The sequence below is a fragment of the Nicotiana tabacum genome, chromosome 12 (assembly GCF_000715075.1).
Source record: "Nicotiana tabacum cultivar K326 chromosome 12, ASM71507v2, whole genome shotgun sequence".
In the NCBI taxonomy this organism is placed as follows: Eukaryota; Viridiplantae; Streptophyta; class Magnoliopsida; order Solanales; family Solanaceae; genus Nicotiana; species Nicotiana tabacum.
In genome coordinates, this window is record NC_134091.1 from 19,164,019 (window position 1) to 19,180,804 (window position 16,786).

General features: G+C 40.9%; 1 protein-coding gene across 1 annotated transcript; it reads right to left on the minus strand.

The window, feature by feature from the left end:
• Positions 1-707: 707 nt before the first annotated feature.
• Positions 708-5,832, minus strand: LOC107783950 (protein CYPRO4). Its single transcript, XM_016604978.2, has 2 exons — positions 4,030-5,832; positions 708-1,251 (listed from the first exon to the last, which is right to left on the minus strand). The coding sequence occupies exons 1-2, from the start codon at positions 5,662-5,664 to the stop codon at positions 961-963; spliced, it is 1,926 nt and encodes a 641-aa protein (XP_016460464.1). The 5' UTR covers positions 5,665-5,832; the 3' UTR covers positions 708-960.
• Positions 5,833-16,786: the final 10,954 nt, after the last annotated feature.

Consider the following 16,786-nt stretch of genomic DNA (forward strand, 5'->3'; position numbering starts at 1 on the left):
ATCTGCGAACACACTGCCCTCCCCAGACCCCATTTATGGGATCAAACTGGGTTTGTTGTTGTTGTTGAAAGCCATTAAACTGCATACCATCATCAGAAGTTTTTTACTTTACAATCAGCCTATCATTGCCTGCTTGCATCCATTTCCTCTACTTTATGCCATCTAGTCTTAATTGCGTTAAATTTTCTTTAACGTCCTAAGAGGTTATGAGAATGAATCAGTACTTTGAAACTTAATGAAAAAAGAGGACCAGCTGATTAAACCGTTTTTAATCTCTGAAAAAATTGCCCCAAATGAAAGTCATGTTGGCCTTCGCAAAGCTTGAATCTATTGCTTCTGCATAGCTTTAACGAATGTCCTCTTTTATCAGGCCGATATCAGTGCTTTATACAGCCAGAGGAACAATTTGGAAGCTACTTTCCACTACAATGTCCGTGTCTTATCCTATCATCTTCTCACAACAAACCCAACTGGGGGGCACTGGTCATGAGGCAAAAGCAAATGATCATAATTCAAATGATACACAGAAGTTGGCTACTTAGCATTACAAATAAGATAGAAGGGGCTCAGTCTCTCTTCTCAGCCACAGGTTCTTTGCAGTCAAATTGTAACAAAGTCCGGGAAAGTGCATAAGGAATACCTCACAAAGTAATCATATAGCATCAACAATACTAAAATAGCCTAATAGTTTCATATCTGAAGGGATGTGTCCAAAGAAAACAGCAATAATGCAAATCACCGGAAATCATTAAGAGGGATCCGCTCCTTTCAGTTATTACAACAATACACTGGGGATACCTAGAAATTGGAAGACAGCTTTTGCAGGTCTTCAAATTAAAGTAATACATTGTACTTGACGTCAGTTTTTAAATGGCTTGCAGATATGCAATTAGTGCGAGGGACACTAATTCTGGTCCAGATATACCTAATAAGTTGCACATATGAACAAATTGACTCTGTTCAAATTTGTAATCTCCTGCTAGAGATGCTGAATGAGCTAACTTTCAGGGGTGTTGCTACCACCAAGGGTGCTTCAGGAGAGTCCGTTACAGCAAATTTGTCATGCATGAATCGACTTTCTACGATAGAGTCATCTCTTAAAACTATCTTGTAACAATAGCAGCTCTTCAACCCCACCTGATTCTGGTAACACCCATGAGAACTATCCTTCACCTGTTGAAAATTCCATATCACACTGAACTTCCCAACAGTTGCAACAAGGTGGCGCTCCTGCTTCCCATTCTCAGTGACCTAAAATATTTCACATTAAGAAGATGAGTATCGGAGGACTACAGAATTAACTAGACAATCCCCAATTTATATGAACAAATGCTAGCAGGATTTACTTGAAAAGGGATAATAGGGTAAGACAAAAAAAGCAATATATACAAACTGGCAAATTCTTCATCCCACAACGCATATAAGACTCCAGATGAAAAGACAACTGGTCCCATACATATACTGAAGGAGCTCCAGCAACAGAGCAGTAGACACCACATGCACTTACAGCATTGTAATGAGATCCCTCCATGACCACAAACTTTCAATGATAAAAATACTCTGTTTTAATTTTGGTTTTCTTGTTTCAGCAAGCATGTGAGTTGTTTCTATCCCGATTCAGAAGATACACATGGTTATAGTTTCCAATACATAAACAAGAGCTATGAGTCGATTGAGTGGTTGACATGCATGAGAAGAAGGGGCTAAGTAGAATCGAGGATTAGGCAAACCAAGTCAACTAATATCTTCAGCATAAGATACTGAATATTACTAGTTCATAATTTCCTAGGCTGATTAGCTTTTGATTCACTCCAGTGGCATGAACTTTGCAAATCTTAACATGGTCATACCCTTTTGGCGTAATCTGACTAACCATCAATCTCAGGAAAAAAAAAAAGAAAACCAAAAAGAAGGTCCAGGAGTAGAAAACTGGTGAACTTTATAGTTAACACTCCCACTCACTTTATGTGCCATAGTTTGACAGTTTAAGCATTAAGATTCAGAAATTATCCACGAATATCCTATTATTATGGTAGTGATAAAGTAAGTAAATAAATTGATTTCTGAAATTTGTATTAAGTTGTGTAATATATAAAACAGTAAATGTCCGCATAAGTTGATTTTTTTTAAAATGGAGAAGAGATTACATTGCATAAGTTGAATTGTACAATGAATTCTAATTTTTTTATCCTTTTGCAAACATTAACACTTATAGGAGTTCAACAACCATTTCAAATGGTAAAATGGTATGCATTCTGCATAAAATCGGCTCAAGGGAGTATGTCCTAATGGGAGGGGTGCATATTTTATGTTTTTGGATATAGCTTTCCAGGAAAATGTGGAATTGTCCTGTAAACTATGAGGAATGTCAATTTCATGAGATATTTATATTCCCTACATAACTTATTGTCTCTAAGCTGCAGTTTAGGCTTCCTCATTTTTTTGAACTTGGATCTAAGATGCTAAATCAAGTATGCTACCTCTCCCCAACCAAGTGACATCAGTCTGAGATTTAAGAGCATAACTCCTCGTATGATGAGGTAGTTTTGTTTCATCCTTTTCCTCTCCCTATTTTGAGTTTTTAACATCAACATATGAAGTTGATAGAGCAAAAGAACTTCATAGTCTAAAATCTAAATTATTTATATCCAGTCCAACATAATGTATGAACCATCTAAAGCAGACTCTAGTTGAACAAAACTTATCAGCTAAAGATCATCAAGAACAATTGGTCTAGCACCCAAGGGTGTGGCCTAGTGGCCAATGAAGTGGATGAGAACCATAAGGTCTCGGGTTCAAATCCCAACGGAGGCAAAAAAACACTAGGAAATTTCTTCCCATCTATCCCAACCTTGGTGGATAGAATTACCTGGTACCTGTTGCTGGTGGGCGATGGCAAGTATCACGTGGAATTAGTCGAGGTACGCCTAAGCTGGCCCGAACACCACGGTTATCCAAAAAAAAAAAAGACAAATAGCCTAGAAAAAGAATGATCGGTGCAAAATCTCGTCAAAACCAAACTCTCAATTATTTGATAGGAATTCTAAAAGCATGTCCAAATCAAATGTGGTGGATCTCAAATTGCAATTTATATTAGTGCAGAAGATAAAATACATCACACATGATCCTGGAGTTGTATTACTATAAGACAGAAAAGGAAAACTTGGACACTTTGGTGGCAGAGCACAACAGAGGGGTCTATCAGGTGAAGGCAGCATATAAGATTTTGAATCAAAGTGATCTATAGATAAATGATTGGCCATGGAAGCATATATGGAGAACCAAGATTCCCTATAAGGTAGCTTATTTCACTTGGCTAGTAGCAAAGGAGGCTGTCTTAACCCAGGATAATCTCATAAAGAGAGGAATCTTTTTGTGTTCAAGATGCTTTCTATGTGGGGAAAATGCTGAGACAGTTAGCCATCTATTTCTACACTGCAAGATAACAGGCCAACTATGGAATATTTTTATTAGTCTAAGGGGTATTTCATGGACAATGCCCTGCAGGATCACTGAAGTTCTTTTTAGTTGGGAAGAAGCTGGAGCTGAAGCAACTAACAGAGATAGATGGAGGACTGTCCCAGCATGCATCTGGTGGACAGTTTGGAAAGAAAGGAATGCTAGATGTTTTGAATACATAAGCAACTCAGTGCAGAAGATCAAACTCAATTGTATTCTTCTTTTTTGTTTTTGGTGTAAACAGATTTACACAGAAGATACACTGTCAATCTTAGACATACTAGGATCTTGCTAGGATTGCACACTAGCACATCCAGCTAGCATTTACCTGTAAATATGGTTTCCAGTGCAACCTATGTACTGACTTTATTAACATATACAAACATTATCAATTCAAAAAAGGACTTGGACACTTAATATGGATGTCACAAACACCTTAAAGCATTAACTAAGCAAAATTTATTATGTATAAAGTATGAACGAAGAGAAATAAGCTTGACAGTCAAAGTATTTGTTGCATTTACAGCTACAAAATAAACACAAAAGGGTAGAAGAAGAGAGAACTCATACCCATGAAAATTGAGCATTGCGAAACTTGTTCGCTCCAGCCATATGTGAATCGAGAGGGTTTAGCTTCAACAATCTGGGAGCCGAAATCTTGTTCCCCATGCGACCGGCAAAACCTGTCTTAGTACTTCCGTTCTTGTCAACAAACAAGGTGCATATCAATACCAAGTAAGTATCAGTTGTCCCCAGTATCCACTTCCCATCATAGGTAACATCCACATGAGTGATAGGAGAACCAAGCCCCGGAAAAGCTGTCTTAGCCATTCTCATTGAACTGCTCGAGTATAATCTAATCTTTCCATCAAGTGAACCAACAACGATTGATCCATCACCAGTAGTAGCAAAGCACTGAAAGTTAGTTCCCCTAGAAAACTGATGCCCTTGAGTCCAATTCAACACAGGAGTACTTTCATTGACAAGATTCTGAACCATCCCATGTCGATCACGCATATCCCACCTACACAACCTGTTATCATCTAAACCTAAGAAAGTCGACCCCGAGGGATCCATCTGAGCTCCTTTGCTATCATTAGTAATATCCCTCATTGAGATATCAGTTCCATCTTTCTCAAACTTCCACTCGCTAACAACCTTCCCTGTCTCGATATCAAACTGATGTAATCCCTTAGAGTGAGGCTTCTTATCGGTCACGGGACTCATGAGAAGCATATTAGTCTCAGCTCTTAACAGTAAAGCTTTCCTAGGAGTCGAATGAGCTACAGTACTAGACCTTTCCTTATCGAAATTCACATAAACGCCTTTTCCACTTATCCCATGATTGTAATTCCTCACAACCTGAATACCCGAATCGCTAATAAGAAAACTATTATCCAATGCACCTAATGCTAAGCTCTGAATAGCTCCTCCATTAACCGACGCCTCCTCAAACTCCTCCCGTAAGTCATGGTTAACCCTCAAAGGCGTCTTCTCGGGGCTCTTAAAACTATCCCCTGCATCCTCCCACATCGAATCATCTGCAGCTTCGGGTTTCGCCCATCCGATAAAGTCCTTACCATAAACCTTAACTCTATTCTCATCATTTGCTTCATACCCATAAGTATTCTCAAACAAACAGCTCTGATACTTATCAACAAACGCATTGTACTCTTCTTCAGCAAAGAATTTCACAGCCCAAACGCCATTTGCAACAAAATCCACTCTCTTTTGGTCCTTAAAAGCCTTTAATTGCAAATTCTCATCAACCTTAACCTTAATTTTGGACCCAATTTGCAAAGCCCAAAAACTATTCTCCTCATTTTCATCATCAGACTCATCACCGCTACCCAATTTGACGAACAAATAAGTCGTGACCTTATCAGAAACGACCCATTTAGAATTGGTGGTGTTGAATCCGACGTGTTGGTAAAGTTTAACGGCATTTTTATCGGTAGGGTTGTTGGCCTTAGCATGAGGAGTATTGTATTTGAGCTTTAGGGCTTTGAGCTTAGCTTCAACGTCGTCTAAAGAGGATGGGGTTTGAGGATTCTGTTTGCTGTCAATAGAAGACGGCGTCGTTTTGGCGTCAGAGTAGTAGTTATCTTCTTCGTCGTCTTCTCTTTGCCGAGACTCAGAACAGTATTCGGATTCCGATTCAGAGTCGGAAAGCTCCAGATCTTCACGGCTGTGATTAGCACCCATTTTTCTGAATAAACGAAATTTGGGGAGCGTTTGATGGGGTTGATTCAGAGTTAAATGGGAAAGCGAAAATGAAAGGTGGAAGGAGTAACGGAGATTGTGATTTGTGAAAAGTGTGAGGAGCGCGAGTTTGAAATTTTGAATTTTGACGGTTGGATTGGCTTTTTCGGATTAGGGTTTCAACTGGTACAGTTTTATTTTATTTTATAGTATTGTTTTTGAAGCAATTCTTTTTTTGTTTTTGTCATCTTTTTGAAGCAACTTGTGCAGTTGGATTTTGGAATATACCACCTCAAAGTAGAGGAAAAAAAATTACACCTAGAAAACTATCAAAAGACAAAAAATAAACAAATGAAAGAGAGAATAATTACATGTTATCTTAGTTTTATTTTAATGATATTCTTTGAATATGTACGGAGTTTAAAAAAAATTTAAAATGTATGATCTTAAATATTCCATAATATTTATATCAAAATCGTTTGCTTTTGTCGTCAATTTTGAGCAAATTGTTGAAAATTGAAGCTGGAAGTGACGTGAAGGCGAAGGAGGAGGTGGTGGTGGCGCGTAGAAGGATCGGAATGTACACATTTACTTATTATTCTTCTTAAAGGTAAAACGACACGAAAGTATAAAATTAATTATTTTCAAATATAGAAGCATCAATCTTTCTTAAAATGAAATAATAAGAAGTACGCCTCCAAATATTTTTTAAACAAAAAATTGAACATGTGGTAGCTCTACTTTTATGATAAGAGGGTCGTTTGGTTACAAAAAGAAAGTTAAACCGGCATGATGCTATAATTAATTAATTAATACTCCCTCCCACGATTTAGTTTGTTGCATAAAACTCAATTAATGTAATATGAGTATAACTACGCATAAATTTTGAGTTTCAATATAAAATGCTGTAAAATTAAAATTATTACTGTGTTTGACAGTTTGAGTTGTGGTATTAAAATTATGGGGTATGGAGCGCCACTCGGCATAAGTACAGATCAAAAATCATTCGCGTGATTGAATTCAATGTCCATTAATTATTGTATATAATTTGTTATTAGTTAAAATATAATTTCATTCCATTATATCCTTCAAGTTGCACTTGCGTTTAGCGGTGGAATCATTATTTTACTTTGAAGCAAAATAACCGAGAAAAAGCAAAATATATAGCTCTGTTTACCCGAAAAATGTATAGGAGTTGAATTTGTACGTAGATCTAAGGATATGTAGTATAACTTGATACAAATCGTAAGGATAAATAGAAATATCAAATATGGGTTGGAAAGAATACAAAATAAACAAGGTTGGAAAGAAGATGATTTTTAGGACCAAGCACAATGAATCAATTAATGAAGCTTACAAGGATAATCTTTGAATATAGGAGAATATGGTGCTTGAATTACAATGTAAGCAAAAAACTGTCTTCTACAGAAATATAGCCATCCTCTTTATAGTGAAAGATCCCATTTTAGATATAATTAAAAATACATAGTGGAGGACCCATGATAAATCAGTTTTTTCCTAATTTCCGCCGAGATTCTCTCCCTTAGTGTGTTTGCAATGGCTCTTGTCTGTGAGCTCGAGCTCGATCGACCTCGGTGCTGGTCGGTATTGCTTCTAGAACTCGATATGGACTCGGAATCAGGTGATGATTCGGACTCGGTCCCGGTTGGCCTTTGCCCCTTAAGCTCGATATCATCTCATCATAGTTCGATTCGAACCCGAGCTCGATAATGACTTCGAACTCGGTATTTGACCTATACACGAAATCTGAAGCTTGTTTGTACCATCTTCGGAAGCCATCTCGATATTACGAAGTCTTTCTTCGATCCATTATGTTTCGACCTCGATCAATCGTACGAAAGCCTAAATCTATTTCGACCGTATACAGATAGTCCCCTCGTTTCTCGGGAAGGATATGGTGAGAAACGATATGATTTCTCAATGGCTCGATTGGACTATAAGGTGACGTTCACATTGGGCTTGATCATGACGCATGTGATAGTTGTCCTGTCGATTTAGTTTTTCAAGGCATTTAATGCATGTCAGACGGTAGTCGGCCACCGTTGATACTGAACCGGCATTGCTTTAATCTATAAATAGCCCTTCCTTTTACCATTTACCACTTTTACATCTTCAATCTTCCAAATTTCCAAAAGTTCTTTTTCGTATCCTCTGAGTTTATTTGCAAACCTGTGATTCTTCTTTGCAAAATTCCTCTTCTAAACCACCAAATCTTTGTCACCTTCTTTAAATTCAAAATTGGTGAAGACATCAAAAACTGTCCCCCAAAAAGAAAAAGCTTCTTCTTCTCAATCTGCTGCCGACAAAATACCGGTGGATCCACGGCCTGAGGAGTGCGTTCCAGCGGCGTGTGTTCTAACCTCCGATTTCAAACTCGATAAAGGTTCGCTGGTTCCTGGCCGATATGAGCCCGTATCGAGATATATTTGTTCGATAACCCGAGGGTACATCGAGCAGATAAAAAAAGATTGTAACTGAGGGAACAAAGAAGTGGTAGTGTCGTCTCCCGAATAGGATATTACTACTCACGTGAAAGGATTTTTAAGTGTGTATATTTACCCTTTCACGTTAGGTCCCCTCGACCCTCTTATCATAGATTTTTGTCGTAAATATCTAATAACCCTAGGCCAGATCCATATTTCGTTTTGGCGGATCGTTATTTTGATCTGATACTTTGTGAACAAAATCGAGGGGATGCCTTTCACCCTCGATCATCTCATTTGATTGTACCGTCATCGCCTTTTTCGAGGAGGATTAATAAAACTTCAAAGTCGAGCTACCAAGGCTCTGTTCTCGAGCATAGACGAGGAAAGGAATCGAGGCTAGATGAGGAGGTTCGTTTGAGTAAGGACTTTGGACCTGATTCTGACTGAAAAGATGCCTTTTTTCCGAGGAGTGGAACATGAAGCGTAAGTGTAATTCTTGCTGTTATATCCTACTATTTTGTCCTTTCATTTCTTTTCTCACCGATATCCCCCTTTTGTGATGCAGCGGTTCCCTGGATGCCCGACGCAGATCCCGATCTCAAGAACTGAGTACGGGATCTGGTTTCGACCTCCGCATACGCCGAGCGCTCATGGCATGACTTGTCAAAGGGTCGATAGGAGGCCAAAAATCATGGTGAGCCCCCTTTCTCGTATTTTTTTGGTAGTTCGAACACAATGCTTTCCATACACTTTAATAAAATTTCCCATATGTAGGTGTGGACAAAGATGCAGTTTTGAGGCCCTCGTTAGAGGCTTTAGCCTCTGTCCCAAAGCCGGTGAAAGATAATAAGAGGAAAAGAGCCTCCGTTCCCGAAGATCCAAAACCGAAGAAGAGGACGGCTCGTAAGTCGAACAAGAACACCATTCCTTTGACCGTAGAATCAGTTCTGAGTCTAAGGGATGAAGACGAAGAAGAAGAAGAAAAAGATGGGTCCGCGCTGGCGGCCCGAATGAAGAAGACCACCGACATTCCCCAGGCAGCTAGGTCGATGGTGATTCATAAGGCTCCGTCTCGAACTGAGGATATATCAGAGAAAGATTCGGGCAGAGTCCCCAAGTTATTGGAGATCGAAGATGCTTCTCATCGAAGCCAACGGATGGGGATATGTTTGAAGGGGCTCTCCCCGAATCTCTTCGAACCGAAGAGAATGCTCCAAGTGATTCACTTGGGGCAGTAGCAATCGAAGACTCGCTCACCTTCCCTGCTTTTTCCGCAGGGACGATTCGGGAAGCACAAGCTTTGTGGGCCCTCGAACTAGACAGGCCTCATGATGGAGAGGATCCTTTTCGTGACCTGTTTACCAGTGTCGAGGACGCTATCGGTACAAGTGACGCATCAAATCTTTTTTACGGAGTGCATCAGGCTTTGAATCAGGTAAGCCTTAAATTATTTTGTTGGCCTTACCTTTATGTTTGCTTTTCTTTTCTAACTTCGTTTCTTCTTTCTTTGTAGACCGCAACAGTTCATCGAGAAGCATGTTCTCGGTTCCAAACCGAGCTGCATCTATATGAGGCCGATCTTCAACGGGTTACAGAGGAGAGGGACTCTCTTAAACTCCTCTTAGGGCAAAGGGGAGAAGAAAAACCTTCGAGTTGAGTTGGCCAAGGCTCATCAAGATCAGACCGATCTGTCCGAGCAGGTAATGATACTTTTAAAAGCCTATGGGCTAGATACCGGAACTATGGCTAATTATTCGGTCTCACAGCTGCAGCAGAAAATTGAGATGATTGGGAAACTTTGTGAGGAGGTCGATGTGGTAAAAATAGAGTCTTTGAAGTGGAAAGAAGGTATGGACCGCTTTGCTCTAGAGAAAAAAGCTGCTCGAGCCCAATTATCATCGGCCAAAAATCAACTTCAAAGTATGAAGGAGAAAGGCTCGGTTCAAGCAAGAATAATAAAGGAGCTCGAGGCTCGGTTGGCCTTTGAACTTGCCAAGGCCGAATCTGACGCTGAAAAGGCAAAGGGCGGATGCACTCGTGGCCGTCTATCGGGTCGATGCTGAAGCTGCCTAGGTCCAAGCAAGAGAGGCAGCCGAGACCGCCGATACTCGAGCACATTGGGTCGCTGAACTTGCTAAGTGTCGATCTCGGAGGGAGACCCTCGAGGAGATCCATGCTCGAGGTTTCGACCTCGCCGAAGAGATAAAAAGGGCCAAAGAACTCGAAGCCGATGCTGAAGCCTTGGCTTCCGATGACGACGATGATGATAATGATGATGATGGGAGTAAGAGCGGGTCCGAGAACGGGGGGAGCCCGGTGGAGAAGAGACCGCTCCCGAAGATAGCCAAGAAACTTAGCCCTTAGTTTCTATGTTGCAATCAATCATGTAAACAATCTTGATATATATATATATATATATATATATATATATATATATATATATATATATATATATATATATATATATTTGTTTTACTGACTTGCTTCAGTTTTGTTTCCTGCCTTGTGAAGATTTTTATTCATGCCTTATGAATGTTTTCATAAGGATTTAGGCAATTTGATCAAATTTGGACTTCGTAGCCTTTATAACCGAGTGAGCGGTTACTCAAGCTTGAAATAAGGTAGCCCATTGTTTGAACTTGAAGTATGATGTAGCCCTTAGGCTTATTAGTTGAGTGAGTGATTCGAACTCAAAGTAATATAGCTCGTAAGTGTAATAGTCGAGTGAGTGCTTGCTCGAACTCGAAATAAGAATAGCCCGTAGGCTTATTAGTTGAGTGAATATTTTGAACTCGAAGTAATGTAGCCCGTAGGCGTAATAGTCGAGTGACTGTTTCGAACTCGAAGTAATGTAGCCCGTAGGCTTAATAGTCGAGTGATGCTTGCTCGAACTCGGAATAATGTAGCCCGTAGGCTTAGTAGTCAAGTGAATGTTTCGAACTCGAAGTAATATAGCTCGTAGGCATAATAGTCGAGTGAGTGCTTGCTCGAACTCGAAATAAGAATAGCCCGTAGGATTATTAGTCGAGTGAATATTTCGAACTCGAAGTAATGTAGCTCGTAGGCTTAATAGTCGAGTGAGTGCTTTCTCGAACTCGAAGTAATGTAGCCCGTAGGCTTAGTAGTTGAGTGAATGTTTCGAACTCGAAGTAATGTAGCCCGTAGGCATAATGGTCGAATGAAGGCTTGCTCGAACTCGGAATAAGAGTAGCCCGTAGGCTTATTAGTCGAGTGAATGTTTCGAACTCGAAGTAATATAGCCCGTAGGCTTAATGGTAAAGTGAGTGCTTACTCGAACTTGAAGTAATGTAGCCCGTAGGCTTAGTAGTCGAGTGAATGTTTCGAACTCGAAGTAATATAGCTCGTAGGCTTAATAGTCGAGTGAGTGCTTGCTCGAACTCGAAGTACTGTAGCCTGTAGGCTTAGTAATCGAGTGAATGCTTTGAACTCGAAGTAATGTAGCCCGTAGGCGTAATGGTCGAGTGAGGGCTTGCTCGAACTCGGAATAAGAGTAGCTCGTAGACTTATTAGTCGAGTGAATGTTTCGAACTCGAAGTAATATAGCCCGTAGGCTTAATAGTCGAGTGAGTGCTTGCTCGAATTCGAAATAAAAGTAGCCCATAGGCTTATTAGTCGAGTGAATATTTCAAACTCGAAGTAATATAGCCCGTAGGTGTAATGGTCGAGTGAGTGCTTGCTCGAACTCGAAATAAAAGTAGCTCATAGGCTTATTAGTCGAGTGAATGTTTCGAACTCGAAGTAATATAGCCCGTAGGCGTAATGGTCGAGTGAGTGCTTGCTCGAACTCGAAATAAAAGTAGCCCGTAGGCTTAGTAGTCGAGTGAATGTTTCGAACTCAAAGTAATATAGCCCGTAGGCGTAATAGTCGAGTGAGTGCTTGCTCGAACTCGGAGATTTATCTCAATCCCGTTTGCATAATAGATCTCGAAATAGAGGAATTTTTCTTGGATATAAGATATGGGGAAACTAGAAAACTTTCTTTGCAAGTCATTATACATGTGTTCATATTTTGCGTCAGGGCTCGGGCCAACTACATGAGCATGGTTCGTTTTGACCATTTGGCTCTTACAATTTTTCCTATTGGGACCCTGTTGTTACGAAATAACTTTCTTGCATCAGAACTTGATATATTTGAGGGCTAATGCCCTCCCTGTATTCGAGGTCGATTGTAAAGAGGCCTCGGATACTGTCGAATTGTTTCTAAGTTTAGCATGATCAATGGTTGCCTCATTAAAAACCTTGCCGAAAAACCCATTTGGGATAAAACCGGTCTAAGGGAAAAAGAGTGCAACACGTGCTTTCAAACCTAGAGTTTCATATTGAAGGATCCATCCTAGCTCCTGATCGGACTCCTGCAGGGGTTAGTTTCGAAATGTAAACGAATATGGGAGGGTCGTACCTTAGCAGTAGTATCGTTTTAGGCGCGATACATTCCAATTACTTGATAGTTGTTTGTCGTTTATAATACCGAGCTTATATGATCCTTTTTTCGACGTTTTCGAGAACCTGATACGGTCCTTCCCAGTTCGGTCCTAGTTTTCCTTCGTTTGGATTTTGGGTACTAAGGGTGACTTTCCTTAGCACTAAGTCCCCGAGTTTAAAATGTCGAAGCTTGGTTCTTCGATTATAGTATCTTTCGATTCGTTGCTTTTGGGCGGCCGATTGGACGAGATCAGCTTCTCGTTTTTCATCTGATAATTCGAGGCTAGTGTTCATAGCCTCGTTATTTAACTCTTCTGTTGTATATCGAAACCTGGCACTGGGTTCCCCGACTTCGACTGGAATCAAGGCTTTAGAGCTATATACTAAGGAGAACGAGGTTTCCCCCGTACTTAGATTTTGATGTTGTTCGATATGCTCAAATGACTTCGGGTAGGATTTCTCTCCATTTTTCTTTAGCGTCGTTCAACCTCTTCTTTAGGTTTTAAATGATAGTTTTGTTCGTTGATTCGGCCTGCCCATTTCCACTGGGGTGATATGGTGTTGATAATATCCTTTTTATTTTGTGGTCTTCGAAGAATTTCGTCACTTTGGTGCCGACAAACTGTTTCCCATTGTCACACACTATTTAGGTGGATATCCCGAATCGACCTATGATATGATCCCAGATAAAGTCTATAACCTGTTTCTCTCTTACTTTCACGAACGTCTGTGCTTCAACCCATTTAGAGAAATAGTCAGTCATAAATAAAATGAACTTAGCTTTACCTGGGGCCGATGGCAGAGGGCCGACGATATCCATTCCCCATTTCATGAATGGCCATGGAGATAGGACTAAGTGAAGTTGCTCTCCGGGCTGATGGATCACTGGTGCAAACCTTTGACATTTGTCACATTTTCGAACAAACTCCTTTGCATCTTTGCCCATACCGATCCAATAATAACCTGCCTTGATTATTTTTCGGACTAATGAATCGGCACCAGAGTGATTTCCACAGGTGCCCTTGTGCACCTCACGTAGTATTTATTCAGTGTCTCCTGGACCTAAGCATACTGCCAATGGTCCATCGAATGTCCTTCGGTATAGCATTCCATCTGCAGTTAATGTGAATCGAGCAACTTTGGTTCGTAGGGCCCTCGAATTTTTAGGGTTCGATGGGAGCTTTCCATTCTTTAAGTATCCAATATACTTATTCCTCCAATCCCAGGTTAAGCTCGTAGAATTTATCTCGACATGACCCTCTTCCATCACAGATCTCGAGAGTTGAACGACAGTCCCCAAGCTTATCTTGCCTTCCTCGACCAATGATCCCAAATTTGCGAGTGCATCAACCTCACTATTTTGCTCTCGTGGAACATGTTGCAAAGTCCATTCTTTGAAATGGTGCAAAGTGACATGCAGTTTGTCCAAATACCTTTGCATTCTATCTTCTCGAACTTTGAAAGTTTTGTTTACTTGATTTACCACCATCAAGGAGTCACACTTGGCTTCAATGACTTCTGCTCCCAAGCTTTTAGCTAGCTCGAGACCTGCAATCATGGCCTCATACTCGGCCGTTGTTAATCAACCTAGTAGTTTTGATAGATTGCCTAATAGTGTTACCCCGTGGGTGGCTTTAAAATGATGCCTAGCCCGGACCCCTTCACATTCGAAGCCCCGTCCGTAAAAAGGGTCCATACCCCTGATGACGTATCCGATTTCAATAAGAGTTCTTTTTCGACTTTGGGTACGAGGGTCGGTGTGAAATCGGCCACGAAGTCCGCTAAAATTTGAGACTTGATGGTCGTACGGGGTTGATATTCGATATTGTACCCGCTGATTATGACGGCCCATTTGGCCAATCGTCCTGGTAGTTCGGGCTTGTGCAAAATATTACGAAGCGGGTAAGTGGTTAATACGCATATGGGGTGACATTGAAAGTACGGTCTTAACTTTGTAGAGGCACTTATCAGTGCAAGTGTCAATTTTTCTAGGTGCAGATCTAGTTTCTGCTTCTCCTAAGGTTCGACTTACATAATAAATGGAAAATTGCGTACCTTGCTCTTCTCAAACTAGGACACTGCTTACCGCAATTTTTGATACTGCCAAGTACAAGCAAAGTCTCTCGTCTGTTTTTGGAGTATGAAGCAGTGGTGGGCTCGATAGATATCGTTTTAATTCCTCTAATGCCTGTTGGCATTCCGGGGTCCAAGCGAAATCGTTCTTTTTTTTTAGTAGAGAGAAAAATTTGTGACTTCGATCTGACGACCTCGAAATGAATCGGCCTAAGGTTGCAATCCGTTCTGTTAGTCTCTGTACGGCTTTCACGCTGTCCACGATGGCGATGTCTTCGATGGCCTTGATTTTATCGGGGTTAATCTTGATTTCCCGATTTGACACCATGAAGCCGAGGAACTTGCCCGACCGACCCCGAAAGTGCATTTCTCGGGGTTGAACTTCATGTTGTATTTCCTTAAAATCTCTAATGTTTCCTACAAATGGGTCAAATGGTCCTCTGCGCACAGGGACTTAACTAGCATGTCATCAATATAAACTTCCATTGACTTACCTATTTGTTCCTCGAATATTTTATTTACTAGGCGTTGATAAGTAGCTCCTGCATTTTTTAGCCCGAAGGGCATCACATTATAACAATATGTTCCATACTTGGTGACAAATGAAGTCTTTTCTTGGTCTTCCGGGTTCATTTGGATTTGATTATACCCGGAATAGGCATCGAGAAAAGTAAGGATCTCGTGGCTGGCAGTGGAATCGATCATGCGATCGATGTTGGGCAGCGGAAAGGAATCTTTGGGGCATGCTTTGTTCAAATCCTTATAATCTACACACATTCTAAGTTTGTTCCTTTTTTTAGGAACTACAACTACATTGGCTAACCATTCGGGATATTTCACCTCCCGAATGGACCCTATCTTGAGAAGTTTGGTTACCTCGTCATTTATGAATGTGTGCTTTACCTCGGACTAGGGTCTTCTCTTTTGCTTCACCGGTCTAAACCTAGGGTCCAAGCTTAGCCGATGCGTCGTTATATCCGCTGGGATCCCTGTTATATCTAAATGGGACCAGGCAAAACAATCTACATTATCGATAAGAAATTAAATAAGTTTTTTCCTGAGTTCGGGGGTCAACCCCATTCCCAGGTATACCTTCCGTTCGGGCCAATGCTCGATTAGTGTGACTTGCTCCAATTCCTCAATCATCGATTTGGACGCATCGGAATCATCGGGAACCACGAAGGATCGAGGGATCCTTTGATCATCATCTTCATTGATCTTCTAATTATCCGGTCGGTTTAAAGCTGATGTCTGTGATTGCTATTTGGTATCTCGTTCCCCTTTTGAGCCTGATCCCTTTATTGGTGAAAGCAGGGATATTGGATTCGCTTCCTCGATGGCAAATATTTCTCTTGCGGCCGGTTGTTCTCCGCACACTATTTTGACTCCCCTCGATGTTGGGAATTTAAGGACCTGGTGTAGGGTCGACGGTAGAGCTCTCATGTTATGGATCCATGGCCTTCCAAAAAGGGCGTTGTACCTCATGTCGCCTTCGATTACGTGGATCCTCATTTCCTGGATGGTCCCGACCACGTTTATCGGTAGAACTATCTCGCCTTTGGTGGTTTCACTTGCCATATTGAATCCGTTTAGAACCAGGGTTGCAGATACGACCTGGTCCTGTAAACCGAGCTGTTCTACGACCTTCAATCTAATGATGTTGGCCGAGCTACCTGGATCAATTAACACACGCTTAAATTTAATTTTATTCATAAGTACGGATATTACCAGTGCATCGTTATGAGGTTGTATGACTCCTTCTGCATCTTTATCATTGAAGGACAAAGTTCCTATGGGTGTGTAATCCTGAGTTCGGGATCGATTTTCTCTCACAATCGATGTCTTAGTGCGTTTAAGCACCGATCCCTAAGGGGTATCGGCGCCGCCGATAATCATGTGAATGACGTGTTGTGGTTTTTCTTGTTCGTTTTGCTTGCCGAAATCCCTATTTTTAAAATGGTTCTTCACCCTATCGCTTAAAAATTCTCGAAGGTGCCCTTTGTTGAATAACCGGGCTACCTCCTCTCGTAGTTACATGCAATCTTCTATTATATGGCCATGGGTTCCATGATATTCGCACATTTGATTGGGATTCCTCTGGGCAGGATCGGTCTGCATGGGTCGAGGCCATTTAGTGTCTTTGATGCGTCCGATAGCCGACA